Source organism: Myotis daubentonii, chromosome 1 (genome assembly GCF_963259705.1).
Source record: "Myotis daubentonii chromosome 1, mMyoDau2.1, whole genome shotgun sequence".
Lineage (NCBI taxonomy): Eukaryota > Metazoa > Chordata > Mammalia > Chiroptera > Vespertilionidae > Myotis > Myotis daubentonii.
The window spans coordinates 75207765-75230391 of record NC_081840.1 but is presented as its reverse complement, the minus strand read 5'-3'; the positions used below and the strand labels follow the sequence as shown (position 1 = coordinate 75230391).

The following is a 22627-nucleotide window of genomic DNA, read 5'->3' as shown; positions in this document are numbered from 1 at the left end:
ACACTGTCACAAAGATGGTGGCACTCCCAGCAGACACAGGGTTTCCATAACACAAGATGGCTGCACCCACAGTGGAGGCCAAGATCCCTTAATGTGCCTTAAGGAACAATCATCAGGGACCTCAGGCTGCAGCCCCCACCCAGCAGGGCTTAACAGGGACCTCAAGGCATTTTCCCTGCCCTGGCCCAGGCCAGGGGACCTCAGGCCGCGCCCCCTGCCCAGCGCCAAGCCAGGGGACCTGAGGCTGCACCCCCTGACCTGTGGAATTTGACAAGGGTGGGGCCAGCTGGGTCTGGATCTTGCCCAATGTGGGCGGGGCTGTCTGGGTTTGGGTCTCGCGTGATTTTGAGGGGCTGTGGGTCTGCTGGGACTTGACTCTGGGTCCCGTAGTGTGCCTCAGACTCTGACAGGAGGAAGATTTTCATATGCCTTTTACTAATTTTCTTTCATCTCTGACACTTCTATTATAAAGAAAGGGCAAATAGCAATATTAAAATAATTCCACTAATTAATCACATTTTAATGTGCATGAATTTTGTTCCCTGGGCCACTATTAAATGTATAATCCCTTACCACTTTGGCTTTGTGTATTTCTCCTTCAGTGACTAACATTTGGTGCCGCAAGCTGGGAGGATTCCAGTGGGGAGAGGAGCCATCGTCCTCGCTTTTGTTACTCTAAGTTTGCTACTCAGAGAGCAGTAGGCAGCGTCAGTTTGTCCTGTGCTTACCTCTGAATCCTACTCCGGTAACTGGATTGCTGGCCTCAATTAGGCCTCTGTCCCTTATGGACCCTCTTGAACCAGCCAAGGAGGATGCAGGATTGGGAATCTTTCTCCACTGTTGACCCTTCATTCCACACTGACCAATCTTTTCTAGGTGAGTGACATTCCACAATTCCCCTCATTTCCTGTCTTCTGCCCACTCACTCTCACTGAGTCTTTGAAAGTCTCTGATCTCAAAAATCCTAGCGCTAGGCCTGAAGACTCCTCAGCCATTTAGTTTTGGGTCCTTCTTGATTGGGTCCTGTCCAGAGGGTCACCCCTCATTTCTCATGGTGATTTGTTTAGCAGTGGGGACACCTGCCCTAAACAGTCACCTTTGGATCTGTGGTCTGTCATTTACCCTTCCTCTCTCATGGGCCACACTACACTCCCTCTGCACACTCACTAGGGAGATCATGCCCAAACACCTCATTTTTTTTTTGTAATACTGTTTGGCCATGATATAAACTAGATGATAAATTTCAATGGCCTAAAAATGGAACTTTCAATTTTAACACATTGCACGATTTAGATAATTGCTGTCACTGTGATGGAGAATGGTCATAGATTCCCTACATCCAGGCTTTTTTCACCCTCTAGTCCCAAACCTTTCTCTGTCACCCCTCTACCCATCAGATCCTACTCCTTCACACAAAACATTGTACCCCCAACACTTCTGATTCTGAACCTACTTTTGACCCAACAGACCACTGACCTCCACCCCTTATGTGTTCCCTCTCCATCATCTGCAGTAGAATACCAAACTTCAGACCCTCCTAACCAGCAACCACCTTCTCCCCTGGTCCCTGAGAGCTAAAATCCTGAGAACTCAAGCTTCAATGCAGCCCTTTCCCCATCCAACACTGGCTCTCGGGCCACCCAAAGACCACCTTCCTCAACAGCCACTCTATTCCCACACCCATTCTACCCTGAGAGAGATAGCAGGAATTGAGGGTACTATCTGAGTACACATCCCATTTTCCATGTTCAACCTTGTTGGGACTGACCAGCAGATCCTGGGCTGTAGATGAATGATTACTCTGACACATGTTTCTGTGAAAGAGAGGGCTAGAGGACTGCCTGGCTAAAGGAACCAAGCAGTCCCATTTGCCTGCCTCCTTAGGCTTTTATTGTATCAACAGCTTGAACTAAAATTAACTTCTAGATCAGTGGTTCTCAACCTTCCTAATGTTGCAACCCTTTAATACAGTTCCCTATGTTGTGGTAACCCTAATTTCATTGTTACAAATTGAACATAATTAAAGCATAGTGATTAATCACAAAAACAATATGTAATTATATATGTGTTTTCCAACGGTCTTAGGTGACCCCTGTGAAAGGGTTGTTTGACTCCCAAAGGGGTCGCGACACACAGGTTGAGAACCACTGCTCTAGATACTATCAGCAGGGTAAGTATTCTTAAGTAAAAACATGTATCTCTAGTGCAGTGATGGTGAACCTATGACACGCATGTCACAGGTGAGACATGAACTTATTTTTTGGGGGGTTGATTTTTCTTTGTTAAATGGCATTTAGATATATAAAATAAATATCAAAAAATATGTCTTTGGTTGAAAATATCAAAAATTTCTATATGTGACAGGGCACCAGAGTTAAGTTAGGGTTTTGCAAAATGCTGACACGTCGAGCTCAAAAGGTTCGCCATCACTGCTCTAGTGTCTTTAAAACAAGGATGTTTTGAAGTCTAAATATAAAGATTCCAGTAAAACACCCAGGGGCTCAGACTTGTTTGGAAAAGTCAAGGCAGGGTCTGCCGATCGGCAAGAATCCCCTAGAGGCCTCTGACCTTTTGGAGAATCCTCTTTACAGGCTTTTCAACCAAGTCCCATGCTTCCCCACATCTCCTCCCTTTTTGATTTGCTGGCTGCAGAAAATAGAGGAAGGCGGTAAACATTTTGCTTTGGAATGTCTTGGTCCATGAAGCACATTCACTGCTCAAGTTCTGATTTTGGAGACTATAAGAAAAACAAAGAGAATTACAATGACAGCAATGGTTAGTCCCATCAGGTACCAACTGATGCTAGGAAACCATGTGCTGAGGTCTATCCATTCCAAATGCTCCTATACCATATCCCAAGCAGTAATATGTTTTTCATATTCATTCATAGCAAGTAAGGACTCTTTAATTTGCCTTTGCAACATGTTTACTTCTTCAGTAAGGTTATCATGAAAGATTCCCCATAGATGCTTTTTAACATCAATCCACTGCTGGTGAGTACTGTTCCATTTTAAAGAGGAGGCACACCTATGCTTATGCTCCCAATCACAATTGAGTACTGGCCTGTCCTGTCTTTCCCCTAGATACTTAATGGCGCCTCTATTGCCCGTAGTCTAGCAAATATTTGTTTTCTATGTGCTGTTGTATAGTGAATTCCCTAGTTACACTATAGGCCATATTGTCTACAATTGTGGCAGTCTGTGCAGACTCAGAAAGGGCCACCATGGTGACACTGGCTGTAGTAAGAATAGCAACAGCTGAGATGATGGCTGCAATGAGCATTCCCAAAAATCTTTTGGGCCGTAATTGGCTCAATGCTCTTTCTAAGACTTAAATAGCTCATGAGCCTTGCCATTTCTTGGTGAGGTTAGCAGGTATTAAGATTTCTGCTTATATTGCCAAAATCTGTTTGGCTTGGTGGATAGAGCGTTGGCCTGTGGACTGAAGGATCCCAGGTTTGATACCGGTCAAGGGCATATACCTTGATTGCAGGCACATCCCCAGTAGGAGGTGTGCAGGAGGCAACAAATACACATCTATCAACAAGTGAATCTAAAAATCAAGTGAATAAATAATCTGATGAACAGGATGAACTGGTGATTATAATAGAATCAGGGACATAGAAAGGGAATGGACTGACTATTCTTGGGGGACGGGAAAGGGGTGTGGGAGATGCGGGAAGAGATTGGACAATAATCATGCACTTATGGGTGAGGACAGTGGGTAGGGAGTGAGGGCGGAGGGTGGAGTGGGAACTGGGTGGAGGGGAGTTATGGTGGGAAGAAAGAGTAACTAATGTAATAATCTGAACAATAAAGATTTAATTGAAAAAAAAAGAGTCTGCCCCCTCGTGGTCAGTGTGCATCATAGTAAGGGTTGTTTATGCTTTTATTTATATAGATAGAACATTTTAATAAAAATTGATATTTTTCTTAAACATTAACTTACCAGACACTGCATAACTGCACAAATAAGTGTAATGCAAATAAACCTACGTTTCTTATTCTCCTAAAGCAAAATATTTTCTGTTGCACACACCAAACACAAACAAGTCAGTCCAAGACTAATGATGTGGCAATCAGCTGCTAAAATAGTCACTGCTAGTATTAGTGGAGAGAAATGGTGCGCCTGCACATAAGGCATGTAAGGGAACTGAATGCAACAGGATTATAGTAATTATTCAATAGCAAATGTTGTAGTTCATTATTAATAATTTTATATAACAGGATATTGTAAAAATTAAGTTATGAAATTTTTATTGAAATATTTCTTACATACTGTAATTTTGGCTGGGTCACAAAAATATTCATCCTGGGCCACATGCAGCCCATGGGCCACGAGGTTGACATGCTTGGTGTAGAGTGATAGCTTCTTCCTCCCTCCTGGTCACAGGTCCTATCAGACTCTAACTTCCACCATCAAAGATCAAACTATACACCCCAAATGCTTTTTCTTGGATAGTCCAGGCAGTAGTGGAAAAACGTATCTTTTATAAAAAAATTAAATCTTTATTGTTCAGATTATTACAGTTGTTCCTCTTTTGTCCCCCCATAGCTCCCCTCCACCCGGTTCCACCCCCCACCCTCTGCCCTTACCCCCACCCCTCCTCATCCATTGGTGTACGATTTTTGTCCAGTCTCTTCCCGCACCCCCCACACCCTTTCGCCCCATGAGAATACTCAGTCCACTCCCTTTCTATGCCCCTGATTCTATTATAATCACCATTCATTCTGTTCATCAGATTATTCACTTGATTTACAAATTCACTTGTTGATAGATGTGTATTTGTTGTTCTTAATTTGTGTCTTTACCTTTTCCTTCTTCTTCCTCTTCTTAAAGGATACCTTTCAGCATTTCATATAATACTGGTTTGGTGGTGATGAACTCCTTTAGCTTTTCCTTATCTGTTAAGCTCTTTCTCTGACCTTCACTTCTGAATGACAGCTTTGCTGGATAAAGTAATCTTGGTTGTAGGTTCTTGGCATTCATCACTTTGAATATTTCTTGCCACTCCCTTCTGGCCTGAAAAGTTTCTGTTGAGAAATCAGCTGACAGTCGTATGGGTACTCCCTTGTAGGTAACTGATTTTCTTTCTCTTGCTGCTTTTAGGATTCTCTCTTTGTCTTTTGCTCTTGGCATTTTAATGATGATGTGTCTTGGTGTGGTCCTCTTTGGATTCCTTTTGTTTGGGGTTCTCTGTGCTTCCTGGACTTGGAAGTCTACTTCTTTCACCAGGTAGGGGAAGTTTTCTGTCATTATTTCTTCAAATAGGTTTTCAATATCTTGCTCTCTCTCTTCTTCTGGCACCCTCATAATTCAGATGTTGGTACTCTTGAACCTGTCCCAGAAGCTCCTTACACTATCTTCGTATTTTTGGATTCTTTTTTCATTTTGATTTTCTGGTTGGGTGTTTTTTGCTCCTTCATATTTCAAATTGTTGACTTGATTCTTGCAATCCTCTGGTCTGCTGTTGGGATTCTGTATAATATTCTTTATTTCAGTCAGTGTGTGCTTAATTTCTAGTTGGTCCTTTATCACAACCTCAAGGGTCTCATTAGATTTCTCGTAGACCTCATTAAGTTTATCGGCAGTTTCTAGAAAATTCTTGAAAAACCTTAAAAGTGTGGTTTTGAACTCTATATCCAGTAGTTTGCTTTCCTCTATTTCTGTCATTTGTGTCCTTTTTCTTTGTCTCCGCATTTTTTATGCTTCCCTGTGTTGATAAAGTGGTTTTCTGTGCTAAATGTCCTCTAGGGCCCAGTGGTTCAGCCTCCCCAATTACCTGAGGAGGACACTCTTGGTGCACTCCCTTGTGAGCTTTGTGCACAGTCTTGTTGTAGTTAAGCCTTGATTGCTGTAGTTATCATTGTGAGGAATTGACCTCCAGGCCAATTGGCTGTGAGAATCAGCTGTGTCTGCAGTGGGAGAACTTCTGTGCTGGAGACACCCCTCTGGGGCTAGACTTGCTTCGATAGGGCTTTGGTGCTCACTGAGTCTGCCCCCTGAGTGTGTCTTTTATGGTTCCACGGAGCTGCAAACTGGATGGTCACACTCTGACCTCTGGGTTTCCTGGCTCCTGGATCTCTAGGGAGGTGCTAATCTAGCCTTTGCCTGAGGCTATCAAGCAAAAGCCTCCCTGCAGGGCTTGGGCGGGGCGAGTCCCACGGGATAAATAGGGCGGGGCTAGCAGTTATGGCTGCTCTCAGTCTTGTCCTCAGAGGCTCTACTTCTCAATGTCCTGGTAATTGCTGCAAGCCCCTCCGAGAGAAAGCTGCCCTCGAGTTCCGACCAATGCCAGACAGTCCCGTTTCTCCCGTATGAGTCTGGGTCCCCAGAGACTCGCCCAGAACTGGAGCTCAGAGCCTGAGACTCCCTCCCGATTGAAAACAACAAACTCACCCTCAGCCGCCAGCCCGTTCCGCATGCACCTCTGCACCTTAGTATTTTACTTCCGCACTGTGCCTCCTCTGAATCTCAGTATGCTTTTCTCTTTTCTTCTAGTAGAATTTCCACTCAGCCAGCCTTCCTATGGTTCTGGATGATGTCCATTCCGTCTTTTAGCTGTATTTTTGAAGTGGTTGTTCGAGGCAGCAAACTCGGGTGTTTACCTATGCCACCATCTTGGTTTCCTCCACTTCTTCTTCCTCTTCTTAAAGGATACCTTTCAGCATTTCATATAATACTGGTTTGGTGGTGATGAACTCCTTTAGCTTTTTCTTATCAGTGAAGCTCTTTCTCTGACCTTCAATTCTGAGTGATAGCTTTGCTGGATAAAGTAACCTAGATTGTAGGTTCTTGCTATTCATCACTTTGAATATTTCTTGCCACTCCCTTCTGGCCTGCATAGTTTCTGTTGAGAAATCAGCTGACAGTCGTATGGGTACTCCCTTGTAGGTAACTGACTTTCTTTCTCTTGCTGCTTTTAAGATTCTCTCTTTGTCTTTTGCTCTTGGCATTTTAATTATGATGTGTCTTGGTGTGGTCCTCTTTGGATTCCTTTTGTTTGGGGTTCTCTGTGCTTCCTGGACTTGGAAGTCTATTTCTTTCACCAGGTAGGGGAAGTTTTCTGTCATTATTTCTTCGAATAGGTTTTCAATATCTTGCTCTCTCTCTTCTTCTGGAACCCCCATAATTCAGATGTTGGTACTCTTGAACCTGTCCCAGAGGCTCCTTACACATATTTTTGGATTCTTTTTTCTTTTTGGTTTTCCAGTGGGGTGATTTTTGCTTCTTCATATTTCAAATCTTTGACTTGATTCTTGAGATCCTCTAGTCTGCTGTTGGAACTCTGTATAATATTCTTTATTTCAGTCAGTGTATGCTTTATTTATAGTTGGTCCTTGTTCATATCCTCAAGGGTCTTACTAGATTTCTTGAGGGTCTCACTGAATTTATTGACGGTTTCTAGAAAATTATTGAAAAACCTTATAAGTTTGATTTTGAACTCTATATCCAGCAGTTTGCTTTCCTCCATTTCTGTCATTTGTGACCTGTTTCTTTGTCTCTGCATCTTTTATCCTTCCCTGTGTTGATAGAGTGGCTTTCTTTGCTAGGTGTCCTATAGCGCCCAGTGGCTCAGCCTCCCCAATTACCTGAGGTGGACACTCTTGGTGCACCCCTTTGTGGGCTTTGGCAACAGTTGTAGTTAAGCCTTGATTGTTGTAGGTATCACTGGGAGGAATTGACCTCCAGGCCAATTGGCTGTTAGAATCAGCTGTGTCTACAGTGGGAGAACTTCTGAGCTGGAGACACCCTTCTGGGGCAAGACTTGCTTCAGTGGTGCTTTGATGCTCACTGAGTCTGCTCCCTGAGTGTGTCCCTTATGGATCTGAGGAGTTGTAATTGGATGGTCCCACTCTGACCACTGGGTACACTGCCTCTTGGATCTCTAAGGAGGTGCTAATTTAGTCGCTTCCTGAGGCTACACAGCAGGAGCTATGGAGAGATCTGCAGATTCCTCTTCTTTGTTTGGAGTTTGGAGGTGCCCAGATGAAGCCCAGCTGTGAAGCAATGCAAGCTGTTGTGGGACCTTGGGCCTTCTATTGGAAGTTCTGGGTCCCTCTGACCCAGCTGCAGTTTGTTAGGTAATTTTCAGATTGCAAAGGGCCAGGCCTTTAATATACAAAAGCTACTGCACACAGCTTGGGTGGTGCGGGGTCTCAGGGAATCAACAGGGCAGAGAAAATAGCTATGGCAGATCCTCAGTCCAGCCCTAAGAGGCCCTCCCATCTCAGTGTCCCAGTAATCACTGCAAGTACCTCTGAGAGAAAGCCACCCTAGAGTTTCGACTGATGCCAGACTGTCCAGTTTCTCCCCGTATGAGTCTGGGTCCCCAGAGACTTGCCCAGAACTGGAGTTCAGAGCAGTCGGGAGTTTGTGTCTCCCTCCTGATTGAAAAAGACAGCCTTCCTGTGGTTCTGGATGATGTCCATTTGGTCTTTTAGTTGTATTTTTGAAGTGGTTGTGGGAGGCAGCAATTTCTGGTTTTTGCCTATATCACCATCTTGTTTTCTCTCCTGGAAAAAATGTATCTATATAAAGTTTTAATACATTGTATTAGAGGTCATGGTGGTACTGTTTTACCCATAGGAATTGCTGCAAATTTACTTCTCAATGGAAGAACCTTTCATTCCCAATATAAATTACCAATTCCATTAAATGAAACTTCAATTTCTAGACTCGATATAAAAATTGAAGTTGCTAAAACCATTAATAGTAAATGGGGTCTTTGTAATGATACTAGATTTATTATCAAATGATTGCAACCTAACATAATCAAAGCTGAAGTATTAACAGCATCTGCGGAAGGAGAGGTTGTTCTGATTCCAAGAATTGATTTGTCTTTATCTGACACTGGCGTCCCATTGAAATTAATTCGAAGACAGTTTCCTATGATGCCAGCATTTCGATGACTATTAATAAATCACAAGAACAAACTCTAGACAGAGTAGGAATCTTCCTACCTCAACCCCTTTTCAGATATGGTCAGTTACATGTTGCTTTCTCTCGAGTTCAAAGAGCGTGTGATGTTAAAGTTAAGGTAGTAAATACTTCATCACAAGAGAAATTAGTAAAGCACTCTGCAAATGTTTTTACTTTTAGTGTGATATAGAGGGAGATATTAAAATAAGTTAAGTCTACTTATCAGTCATTATTTGCATCAATGTTGTTTTTATATCATGTTTCTGTTGTTGTCATATCATGTTGTTGTTGTTTATTAATAAATTTACATATTATTTTCAAATACATTTTACTGATTTTCTTTTATCTCTGACACTTCTCTTATAGAGAGAGGGTAAATAGCAATGTTAAAAAATATTTCCTTTAATTAATTTCCTTTCAATGTTCATGAATTCATGCACTGGGCCACTAGTATGCATACATGTACAGCCAATGGACACAGACAGGAGAGTGGGGAATGCCTGGGAGGGGTGGGTGTGGCATTGAGGGTGTCAATAACAAACAACAAACTGTACATGTTTAATGCTTTCAGCAATAAAGATAAATTACAATAAGTAAATAAATAAATAAATTTTGCCACTATCTCTAAACTCCTCCTGCGTGAGTGTCCTGAAATTTTTTTCCCGTGACACCACATAAAGTGCCTATTTGCAACCATTAAAGGGAGAGACCCATCCTCTTCTGGTAACAAAAGGGTTCTCACTCATTCTCACATTCATTAAAATGCAGCAGAAAGTGTTTTATTGCTGTTAATGATATCTCACAAAGCTTAACACAAGTCCTGCGGTTAAAATTATGGAGGTCTGGAAACCTCATTGCCCTCTTCCTTATTGCCTTCCTCTGAAACACACTTAGCACCGAAGCAGAAATAGATCCTATTTCTTTTTGTCCCAACTCTTGTCTGGTGTCCTTGACACTCTAATTCTTCCAATACCTTCCTTTTTTCTTCTATGGGAACCAGAGAAATCAACAAAGAAAAAGCAGAAGAGAGCATAAGGGAACCTGTATTAAGTGAGAGGCAAAATGATAAAAAACTTTAAACAACCTTATCTAAGTGTACAGGAACCAAATGAGAGAGAGGGTCTCCCTTCTGAGCGGGGTCACAGGCAATAATGAAGAACTTGCAGTGGGCAGCATCTTTGTGGTGTCAGTTAGGATACTTCCCTGCAGTGAGATTGCAGTTAGTGAGGTTAATAGGTTTTGGGTTCTGGTGGCTATTCTTGCAGACAGTCTTGGGCAGCTCACAGACAGCAGCCACATTCTGGAAGGAGTCATGCAGAAAGGTGGTTTGAGGCTTACAGTGCTGAGTATAATTATTAACACCATGCATTACCTTGTTGCATTGCAGAGGGCTTGGTTGTGTATGATGAATTTCAAAACACTGAGCCTTGGTGAGATTCTTAGGCCAAGCATTCTTGCTAGATTGGATGCTGCTGGATTTATGAATCACTTAATAAAGCCAAATTTACTCCATTGAATTTTGTTTGGTAACAGAGGGGAAGGATCACCATGAATTGGAGCCTACAAGCTTCTCAATGCCAAAGAACTAAACATAGAACAGCAGCAACAAGTACAAAAGGAGTTCCAGTGGCTGAAATGTGTATAATATATTCCTGGAACCGTAAATGACTAGGTACGACTGCTTTTAAGAGGAAAGTAAAGTGAATGATAGGAGATGAGGCCAGAGAGGTAGGCAAATGTCAGATTATGTAGGAGATTATGTGCTGTACTAAAGAAAGTTGCTATTTCCTGTAGGATATTTTCTAGTATACATGAAAAATTCCAAAATTTGAGTGGCATAGTCATGCTGGTGATCATGAAGATCACAAATGTTGCAGATTGATTTTATTCATTAGAGTTTTTGGTTGTCAGCAACTCAAAACAATTTGAGGTAACTTAAAGGGAAAAAAATGTAAATGGTGGTGTGAGTAGGGTGGGGATTTATTGGAAGAATATGGACAGATTATAATATGAAAAAAACTATAGCAGAAGAATTGTTCTTTGGAAATAGCTGAAACCCAATAAGCTTAGTTAAGCTGGCGATCAGGGCTTAATGGGCATAAATCCACTTCCTTTTTTTTCTTTTTCTTTTTTTAACCCTGAATCACTATTTGAAATTCAGACTCTGAGGACAGTGTAGGGAAGAAAAAAAAATCTGTTTCTTTCATCCTTCTAGGTTCTCAACTAAAACCTCTGTTACCAAAAGCAGATTAACAAGAGAAAAACAGATAAGTCATTATCATGAATATCTCATACATACATGAGAAAAACTCAAATGTGAGTAACTGAAAGAGGTGCCCAGCACTTGGGCACTATCTTCAGCTAAAACAGAGGAAGAAGAGTGTGCGAGAGGCAAGTTATGGAAAAGTGACTGTTAAATCCATGCTGACAGGAGCCAGGCCAAGAAACATTGTGAGAGTTTAAGAAAATTTATTGCATTCTCTCACAGTGGGCTGGATCCAATGTGTTGATGTCAGCAAGCAAGAGTAGGAAGGGTGAGGGTATTTCCTGTGCAGGTCAGGGTAACCAGTCCAACCCAGTGAAGGTGGGAGGCCAGATATCCCAGGTGTACTGATTAATAATGCAGATTTTTTTCAATAAATGGAGTTACACATATATTAATATGCTATTATATGCTATTTTATATTTTATATGTATGCTATTTTGTTGTATTGACAATAAGCTTCAAAACATCATATGTCAAATTTTCTGAAGATGTTAACATCATAGATATTTTTATGCTTAAAAATGTCGAATTTTGTGCCAAAAAGGGAGCATTTGCAGGAAGTTTTAATTCATTACTTTATTTTGAAGAAAAGTGCTGCTGAAAGTTATCATATACTTCGGGAAGCTTAAGGTGAACATGCTCCATCTCAAGATACTTGTGAACGCTGATTTAGACACTTTCAAAGTGATGATTTCGATGTGAAAGACAAAGAACATCCAGGTCAACTGAAAAAGTTTGGAGACCAACAATTACAAGCATTATTGCGTGAAGATGCATGTCAAACTCAAAAACAACTTGCATAAAGATTAAATGTAGTTCAGCAAACAATTTCCGATGGTTTACAAGCAATGGGACAGATTTTAAATGAAGGAAAATGGGTGCCACATCAACTGAACAAAAGACAAATGGAAAACAGAAAAGTCATCAGTAAAATGTTGCTTTAACGTCAAGAAAGAAAGTCTTTTTTGCATTGAACTGTGACTGGCGATGAAAAGTGGATTTATGTTGAGAATTCCAAATGCACAAATTCATGGGTTGATCCAAGTCAACCATCAACATAGGCTGCAAGGCCAAATGGCTTCAGAAAGAAGACAATGCTCTGCATTTGGTGGATCAGGAAGTTGTGGTGTATTATCAGCTTCTAAAGCCAGGTGGAACCATTAATACTGATCACTACGGAAAAAAAATAATCAATTTGAACCACGCTTTGATTGTAAAACAACCAGAATGGGCCAGAAAACACGGCAAAGTAATTTTGCTTCATGATAATGCATCATCACACACTTCAAAACTAGTTAAAGACACTTTAAAAGATCTTGCCTGGGAAGTATTAGCCCACCCACTGTATTCACCAGACCTTGTTCCCTCAGATTACCACTTGTTCTGATCCATGGCACATGCACTTTCTGAGCAGCACTTCAAAACGTACGAAGAAATGGAAAATTGGGTCTCTGAATGGTTTGCCTCAAAACAAGAAATATTCTATTGGGACAGTATCCACAAATTACCTGAATGATGGGGGAAATGTGTAGCTAGCGATGGACATGACTTTGAATAAAGCACTTTTGATGTTTCTCTTGAATTATCGTGTTTTCTGCATTATTAGCCAGTACCAGTGTATCTCCTCATCTAGAACACTGGAGGTCACCCTGAGAAGAGCCTGGAGCTCTTTGTGTCATACATCAAAGACAGTCTCCTGGGTACAAAGGAATGGCAAGGCCCTGGCAGTTGCAGCTAAAGAATAAAATTCAACCAAGTAAGTTTGAAGATCTAATTGGCTGTATTAAGCAATTCAGGAAATGGGCAGCACCCCATCTAGCAACTAGAAAGGCGCTTTGGTGAATTGTACAAAATGGGAGGTTTTTATAGGCAGAAAGAAGGTGGATTACCAAGTTAATAGAGTGGATTATTTTAAGCAGGACACCTTCATTCAGGGGAAGACAGGGAGTCTTATCAGGCAGAATACCTTACTAGTGCTGATCAGGAAATTCCAAATTGAGTGGTTTACAATTCCACCTCTGGAAGAGGCTGAAATTTGGTTAGTTATTCAGTTTTAGTTTGGTGACTTGGATTAGCAAACATGGTTCACAGTTTTACTCATGATTATTCATGCCTATGATCTTTTGACTTTATAATAGAGTGAAAGCAATATGCATTCAGTAGAAACTGGCTGTCCTAAGCTATGATGGTCAGTAGTGTTGAAAAGAATGGTTGAAAACAGTACAAAATAGAGTTACTTTTGGTAGCCATGTGAGGTAACAGATACATTGATTACCTTGATTGTAGTGATTCTTTCACAATGCAAATGAGTACTGAATCAGGTTGCACACCTTAAATATAAGCAATGGATATTTGCTGTAATTCAATTATTTTCTGTTTGGTCCTTTCACGGGGGGTGGGGGGAAGCAGTGTTGGAGGGAAGGGGGCGCGTGTGCACACACATACACACATACTCTCACATACATACTTCCCTTTTTAGCTGCTGGTGTCTTCATACATCTCTGTTCCCCAATTTGTTTCAAAATAATCAAAGGGGAAAGGGAAGGGTGTGAGAACTGTCTTTAGTAAATGACACAAATGTTTCTGTGTCATGGTCATTGATCCAATAGGTTTTAATCATGAACCAGTTTATGAGGGTATTAAGGTGTTGGTGCATGTTAAAAACTAGAAAAGAATTAAAAGAGCATAGAAGAAAAAAAATCTCCACATAAATACCATAGCACCATATTTGTTAAGGGCCATTAGAATACACTAGGCTTAATTTAGGTCAGCTGGAACTCAGAGGGAGGGCAGAGCCACTCAGTCTGACTCTCCCACCCAGGGTTAAGGGGATGGATCTCATGATGTCAGAGGCCCACCCAGATGTGGTGTAACTTCCTGTAATTTGAGTATATAATAAACAGCTTTCAGCTTTAGGAGCTGGCTCTCTCTGTGTGCTCTGTCCCTCCAGAGGGCAGGCACCATACCAAGCCCAAGCTTTTAATCTATTTTATGTCTGTCTTTCATTATTCTTCAATCCTGAAAGCACCTCCTAGCTTGCTCAAACCGGTTCAAGTCTCCCCCTCTGTGCAGGACGCAGAGAGGAGACCCCAGCCCCAGCACGCCCGACATACATATTCACAGATATCTGCAGTTTGAGTTCTTTATTAAAGGGAAAACATGAATAATCTTTTAAATCAGGAAGAGTGAATGAGTCTTAATGATCTAGTACATGGTTAATACTCTAACTTACTACAGTGATTCAAAAGTTTGGGAAGAGAAAAATACAGTTCTTTGTATCATGTCTTAGTCTTATTAGATCCAAACATAACAAGGTTGCCAATTATACAGACAATTGTACAAAATGGAGTCTCATTTTGCCAGTTTATACTTCCAAATATTTAATGCTTCCCCCAACTGCTGACTTTTGAGAATGTCAAAAAGATGATACTTTCAAAACACTCCTTATGATGAAGTATAAAAAGTCCTGGATTAGTAGCAGTTGAAGTGGATTTGTTGATTCAGCTTTTCCACTAACTTCATGATCTTCAGCAAATCCTTTAACTTTGGGCCCTATATGTAGCCACATCAGCATCGCAGGGGTGTGGTGGTATTAAAATGAGATAACTGAGATGGAAGCACCTTAAAATACTTGTAATGCTCTATCATATACATAGTAACTAAATTCCAGAAGGCAGGATCTGAGAGAGCTAAGCTGACCAGTATTATCAAAGGAAACAGAAGAGTTTGTAGAAATTTTTATTACAGAAAAGCCCAGTCCCATTATAGGGTTGTGTCTCCATTTCTCTTTGATTCATTTAACAGAATGGATTATATAGAGAAAAGGGAGTAATAAGCAGAGGAGGCAGAGCCTGAGAGAGCTCAAATGCATTAGTCATTGCTATTCAAGGAGCAGGTTAAAGGTCAACCACAGGACAATACCCCCTTCAGGGTAGTATGTATCCATCAAAGTGCACAGGCAACAGGGGGTTACCGTCACAGGCAATGGTAACATTCTTTTTTCCTGCAGTGGCCTGATATGAGCATTTGGGGGGCGGGGAACTTCCTGTATCTTTGCAGCCTGTGACTCTCACTTCACCCACATGGCAGTTCATCCTGCCATTCTTGCACCGGATATTGGGGGCGTTGCAGATGTTATTAATGGTCTCGATGTTTTCATGGATGAAAGTGTTCAATTGCTTGCACGTAGGCCTGGTCATCCCCCGACTTTGCATCATCGTGTCACAGTAGAAGTTGTTGCCACCTGTCTCTGTAGAATCCACATGTTGCCACTTGAATTTTTTATTCGTGGCCTGGCCATAGGAGGGCTGCACCAGCCCCAGCCCCAGCAGGGTCAGCAGCGAGAGCAGAAGCAATGAAAGGGTCTTCTGGAGAGCCATCACTGCCTTGGAGGTGCCTGGAGAGAAACCAAGAGGTAGGAGAAAGGAAGGTAACAAATGGGCACCAGAGGGAGGAGTTGAGAATGGCAAGTTGATATTTGTCAACTCGATAGTCTACTCTTTCCTCCCCACTTCTCTGCTCACAACTTTTGTCATCACTGCTTCCCCAAGAGTAAAAAGTTTGCAAACAGGATCTTCTCTGAAAGCAAGAGCTTTTCTCTTATAGAGAGACGGTGCTGTAGCCAGTACAATGACTCAGGGCAGAGACTGACGGGCTGGATGTCCAGGTGTATGTGTCCTGTATGGTCAGGGTGTGAAAAGAGAGAAAAGGCAGATCTAAATGACACTGGAGTTGTCTGTCTCTTGAGGAAATTTTCTAGACATGTGATCTTTGGAGAGTATTTGGTTCCCTGGAGTCTCTGATTCCCAAAGGTTTGGATAGATGGGGTATGCCAATGGGAGTTTGTAAACTGATTTTCATTCATTACATCTTGAAATTTAAGAAAGTGTGGGAAAAGGATAGAGTAACATTTAGGGTTAGCCTTTCCTCTCATATGCCTATTCTTTTTTTTAATTAAAAAAATTTTCAATTACAGTTGACATATACTATATTAGTTTCAGGTGTACCACACAGTGATTACACATTTATATACCTTAGGAAGGGATCACCCTATAAGTCTAGCACCTATCTGACACCATACATAGTTATTACAATGCTATTGACTATATTCCCTATGCTGACTTGGCATCCCCATGGCTATTTTTAAAACTGGCTATTTGTACATTTTAATGACTTCACCTTTTTCACCTGTTGACATTCTTTTAATGGTATTAAAATCAAGGGTTTCTTTTGGAAATCTTATAAATCCTATTTTTTTTAAATATATTTTATTGACTTTTTACAGAGAGGAAGGGAGAGAGATAGAGAGTTAGAAACATCGATGAGAGAGAAACATCGATCAGCTGCCTCCTGCACACTCCCCACTGGGGATGTGCCCGCAACCCAGGTACATGCCCTTGACCGGAATCGAACCTGGGACCTTTCAGTCCGCAAGCCGACGCTCTATCCACTGAGCCAAACCGGTTTCGGCATAAATCCTATTTTAAAAAAGTAAAAAAAAACAGAGTATCCAACCAAAGTGATCTCCAGATAGTAAATTTTGGTTGAGTGAACTAATAAACAAAAGAAGGGAACTAAATAACAAAGAAATGACATGGGTATAGGAAATGAAGGTATTTCCCAGGTTTGTGGAATTGACTGATAAAAGAAATCTACACTAATAAAAGACAAACATGCAAATTTACCATACCTTCACTACAGCTGCACCTTAAGCCACGCTCACCAGCCAATCAGAGCAACTTTATGCAAATTAACCCAATGAAGATGGTGGCCGGCAGCCACGGAGCTGGAGCAAGCCGGAGGCTTGGTTGTCGCAATGATGGAGGAAGCCAAGCTTCCCACTTGCCGTGTCGGGCTCTGAGCTCCACTCAAAGCAACAAAGTTTCAATTACAGAAGGTAAATAAACCCCAGATACCTGCTTTCAGCTGGCTGTGGCCACGGAGCTGGAGCAAGCAGAAGGCTTCCCTCAAACCCGCCCTGGCCGGCTCTAAGCTCCTCTCAAGGCTACAAAGTTTCAATTATAGAAGGTAAATAAACCCCAGAATAAAAAAAAAAAGGAGAGGCTGGGAGCTTCTGTCGCTGGAGGGGCTTGGCCAGCCTGAAAACAGCCATCAGCCCCTCACCCAGGCTGGCCAGGCACCCCAGTGGGGACCCCCACCCTGAAGGGGGTGTGACCAGCCTGCAAACACCCATCAGGCCCTCACCCAGGCTGTCCAGGCACCCCAGTGGGACCCCCCACCCTGATCTGGGACACCCTTCAGGGCAAACCAGCTGGCCCCCAAACATGCACCAGCCTCTATCCTATATAATAAAAGGGTAATATGCAAACTAACCTTAACAGCAGAACGGCTGGGAATGACTGGTCACTATGACACACACTGACCACCAAGGGCCAGATGCTCAATGCAGGAGCTGCCCCCTGGTGGTCAGTGCGCTCCCACAGGGGGAGCTCTGCTCAGCCACAAGCCAGGCTGATGGCTGCCAATACAGTAGTGGTGGTGGGAGCCTCTCCTGCTTCCTCAGCAGCACTAAGGATGTCCAACTGCAGCTTAGGCCTGCTCCCCACTGGCAAGTGGACATCCCGGGAGGGCTGCTGGGCTGCCAGAAGGATGTCTGACTGCCAGCTTGGGCATGATCGCCCAGGTAGCGGGCCTAAGCCAGCAGGTGGACATCCTCTGAGGGGTCCCAGACTGCAAGAGGGCATAGGCTGGGCTGAGGGGACACCCCCCCCCCCGCCCGCAAGTGCACAAATTTTTGTGCACCAGGCCTCTAGTCTATCTAATAAAAGAGTAATATGCAAATTAACTGTCACTCTGCAACAAAGATGGCAGTTCCCATAGCCACAAGATGGTGGTGCCCAGTCCTCTCAGCCCTGCCTTAGTCCCCAGTCTAAGGGGGAGGAGGGGCAGGTGTGCTGAGAGCAGGCAGCCTGAGCGGCCTGGTGGAATGCTGCCCAGGGGCCCTCCTGACCCTTTATAAAAAAACAAAAACAAGTTCACTCCCCACAGAGTGATCCACCACACACATACATACAGCCTCAGGGTCTCAGCCTTAGAAGCACCTGCACCCCCACAGAGTGATCCCCTCCACGGCTTTAGGAGGTTTCAGCCTCAGAACCTTGCATGTCCCCGTGGAGTGATCCCCCCCCACACACACACAAACACCTGCAGCCTCAGGTCTCAGCTCAGAAGCACCCATGCCCACATGGAGCTATCCCCTCCCAGCGGCAGCCTAGGAGTCTCAACCTCACAACTTTGCACGTCCCCATGGAGTGATCCCTCCAGACACACACACCTGCAGCCTCAGGGTCTAGGCCTCGGAAGTGTCCAGGCCCCCTGACAGTGATCCTGCCCCACTGGCAGCCTCAGGGAGTTAGCCTGGAAAATTCCCTCACCCCCAGCCAAGTGATTGGAACAGAGGATGGGGGCGGGGAGGAGGAAAGAGGAGAGCGGGTATCTGGGTGACACTGCCCACCAAACCTCTCCCATTGGGCAGAAACTTGTGACCAGGTTAGGGAGGTAAATGGGTTTTGTTTAAAATCTTTACAAACCACAAAGGAAATGTCTGAGGTAGGGTTTCACCTCGGAAGTAACTTACAACTAATTTCTGAAGGCAAACTGTGACATTGCAGTTACATTACTAGAGAGTGCCCCGTGGTCCGGAGGTCAGGCTCCACAGCGGTGGTGGTGGGTGCTCCCCGCCCTGGTTCCTCAGCACCTTGGGCCAGGCTTGAGCCCACCCAGAAAGGCCTTTTCCCCTATAGTTTTCACCAAGGCAGGCAGGTGTTGTAGACATGAATAAGAAGTGCCCACACACAAGTCCTGAAGATGCCGGGGCTGGCAGAAATGACAAACGGGGAAAAGAGCAAAACCAGAAACTTCAGATGATGGTGTGTTTCCCTCTTCTTCATCTCCTGGAAGCAAGATAGATTCAAGTACTGACGATTCTACCAACGGAAAAGTTAAGTGAAAGAGAGGACAGAAAAGGAATAAAAGGAGAAAAGAAAGAAAGGACAAAATATGAAACATCAAGAAAAAGAAAGAGAAGGGAAAAAGGAGGAAACAGCCACATGATATCACCTCTCCAAGGTCTCATGAAATTCCTGTTTAAGGGGTTTATTTTATGACACTTTTCATTTGGGTTTACATTTTTACTGGTTTGTCAAGACCAGGGCAGGTACAGTGTCCAATATGTTAAAGGAAACAAACAGGGAATATGCAGGGAAGGGCAGTTGGGGATGATTGGCCAGCGGGGGAGCAGTTAGGCATCGATCAGGCTGGCAGGGGAGTGGTTAGGGGGTGATCAGGCTGGCAAGCAGAAGAGGTTAGGGCAATCAGTCAGGCAAGCAGTTGGGATCCAGCAGTCCCGGATTATAATGTTGTGCTTCTAAAATTTATGTAATATTAACCAGTTACCTTTTTCATCCCTGTGGGATAGGGCCTAAAACTGGCAGTTGGACATCCCTGGAGGGGTCCTATATTGAAGAGGGTGCTGGTTGGGCTGAGGGACACCCACCGAGTGTGTGTGTGTGTGTGTGTGTGTGTGTGTGCTTACGTGGGGAGAGAGAGAGAGAGAGAGAGAGAGAGAGAGAGAGAGAGAGAGAGAGAAGAGAGAGAGAGAGAGAGAGAGAGAGAGAGAGAGAAAGTTTAAGAGGGAGGTAGATAGAAAGTTTAATTAATCTGTTGGTATTTCGTTCTAAACACTATTCCTCAAAGTTTAACTTTTGTAAAAGGAATATTGGCTTACTTGACAGCTAGAACAATTTGCTACTCTTGAAAATTTTGCTTAGCAGCCATGAGCCCTGGAATTTCCCAGCTCTCTCTGTAAGATGAATTTAACATCCTTACACTCACAGGAAGGGAAAGCCTCCCTCCCTGTTGACTGAGAAGGAGCTAAATGATAGGGAAAAGGTCATTTGTATTCCATGCCATCCTCTCTGGGGGGCACCTGAGTAGAGAAAATGGGGAAAAATTAATAGGTCAAGAATTGATGAGAAGACTTTGAAAACCTATTTGAAGAAATAATGACAGAAAACTTCCCCCACCTGGTGAAAGAAATGGACTTACAGGTCCAAGAAGCGCGGAGAACCCCAAACAAAAGGAATCCAAAGAGGACCACACCAAGACACATCATAATTAAAATGCCAAGAGCAAAAGATAAAGAGAGAATCTTAAAAACAGCAAGAGAAAGAAACTCAGTTACCTACAAGGGAATACCCATACGACTGTCAGCTGATTTCTCAACAGAAACTTTGCAGGCCAGAAGGGAGTGGCAAGAAATATTCAAAGTGATGAATACCAAGAACCTACAACCAAGATTACTTTATCCAGCAAAGCTATCATTCAGAATTGAAGGTCAGATAAAGAGCTTCACAGATAAGGAAAAGCTAAAGGAGTTCATCACCACCAAACCAGGATTATATGAAATGCTGAAAGGTATCCTTTAAGAAGAGGAAGAGGAAGAAAAAGGTAAAGATACAAATTATGAACAACAAATATGCATCTATCAACAAGTGAATCTAAGAATCAAGTGAATAAATAATCTGATGAACAGAATGAACTGTTGATTATAATAGAATCAGGGACATAGAAAGGGAATGGACTGACTATTCTTGAGGGGGAAAGGGGTGTGGGAGATGTGGGAAGAGACTGGACAAAAATCGTGCACCTATGGATGAGGACAGTGGGTGGGGAGTGAGGGCGGAGGGTGGGGCGGGAACTGGGAGGAGGGGAGTTATGGGGGGGGAAAAAAGGAACAAATGTAATAATCTGAACAATAAAGATTTAATTAAAAAAAAAAGAATTGATGAGAAGACTTTGATTCTTACTGATTTCAGAGACATTTTTTTTATTTATTAACATATTGTAAAACAGAAAACAAAAGATCCAGGCAGCTCATTTTCTGGGCCCCTGGCAATGAATGTAGTCACCACTGTTTTGGAGTGTGTGGGGAAGAGCCAGGAATGGAGAGCAGAACCAACTCTGGGCCAGGGTCTTGCTGGTTATATATAGTAAAAGGACTCATCAAAGGGACAGGCGAGCCATGTTCACAGGCAACAACTATGTCTCTGGACCCTGATGTGGCTCTGTACTGGCAGGGAGGCCAGGGGGACCCTTTCTATATCTGCAAGTAGTGATCTAGAAAGGAGACCTTCTTATTCTGAAATTTTTTGTAAGGCATTCCATTCTCATCTTCACAGATGACTTTGATGCTGTTACTGGTGTCTTTGCAGAGTGAAGTTAGGCCTCATCTCCTCATCCTGGTTTCACAGTATCTGCCATTGTGTCCACTTGGATTGGCATCATAGTGCTGGGCCATGAAGAGTCTTTGCCTTTTGTCATTTGAGCCAGGATCAGTGGGTTTAGAGCCAGCTGGGCATGAAGACTAGCAACAGGGGACCCAGGCCCATCATCATCTCTACTAACAAAGGCTCCTGCCAAGGGCAAAAGGTATGATGGGGAAAATTAGGTTTAAGGACAGGGCATCATGAGTCAGCTACCCTCAGTCACCTGAAGTGCATATTTTCTTTTCCTCATTAATCTTACATTTCTTGGCAAGCCATTCCTTTGGAAAATCAATCTAAGCTTCCTGAACACAACTTATAGCCCCAAATATCCTTTCCTATCCCTTAAGACTCACTGAGTATTTTCCATTCTATCAGTCATAGCATTGCAATATCCATTCACACTCTAATTCATTTATTAATTAATTGAATAAAATACATTACATAAGCTCCTCTGGGTACAAGGCACTGTGCAAGGTCCTGGCACACAGACACCATTACTATATACCCAAGTCTTCCCTTAAAGGAGATATAGCATCCATGGGGAAAGAATAGGAGCTCCAGTTCACTGAGATGAGACAGTAAGATAAGAGAACTATCAAAAATATGTACTTAAAAAATATGTTTAATTGATTTTAGATGGAAAGGAAGGGAGAGGGGAAGAGAGAGAGAGCGTGAGAAGGAGAGAGAAACATTGATGTGAGAGAAACATCAATTGGTTGCCTCCCATAGGCACCCAGACCAGAGATCAAACCAACACCATGGGTATGATCTGACCAGAATCAAACCAGCAACCTTTTGGTGCATGGGATGATGCTCAACCAACTGAGCTATGCTGACCAAAGAGGTCAAAGAGGGACTCCTAATGAACCCTAAACCCAGGAAAGGTCGAATCAGAGGATTGTTAAAGTCGGGATTCCAAGTATTCAAGTTAATAAACCAGCTGGCTATAAGGAGAACAGCTGAGAGCAATTTTGCCCTGAGGTGAAAGGGCACAGACCTAATTCCCCAAGAATTAGTTGGTTTGTGGCTAAAGGTGGAATTATTATGTACTAGTTTTAAAAAAAGAGAGAGGAGCATGGAAGAATCATACAATTCTTGGAAGTAGGTCTGGGGTCAACTTTACAGAAGACTGGAGAAAGAGGAATTCAAGCTT

General features: G+C 42.9%; 1 protein-coding gene across 3 annotated transcripts in view; it reads right to left on the bottom strand.

Moving 5' to 3' along the window:
• Nucleotides 1-22627, bottom strand: part of LOC132239651 (ribonuclease 4-like) — a 77417-nt gene that overhangs the window by 49663 nt on the left and 5127 nt on the right. For 2 of the 3 annotated variants that reach the window (XM_059706262.1, XM_059706270.1), the window contains exon 2: nucleotides 15063-15584. In XM_059706262.1, coding sequence (XP_059562245.1) covers nucleotides 15115-15567 — 453 coding nt within the window. In that variant the 5' untranslated portion in view covers nucleotides 15568-15584 and the 3' untranslated portion in view covers nucleotides 15063-15114. Of the gene's footprint in view, nucleotides 1-14304; nucleotides 15585-22627 lie in introns of those variants that run through there. The other variant, XM_059706279.1, reaches the window with a different exon arrangement.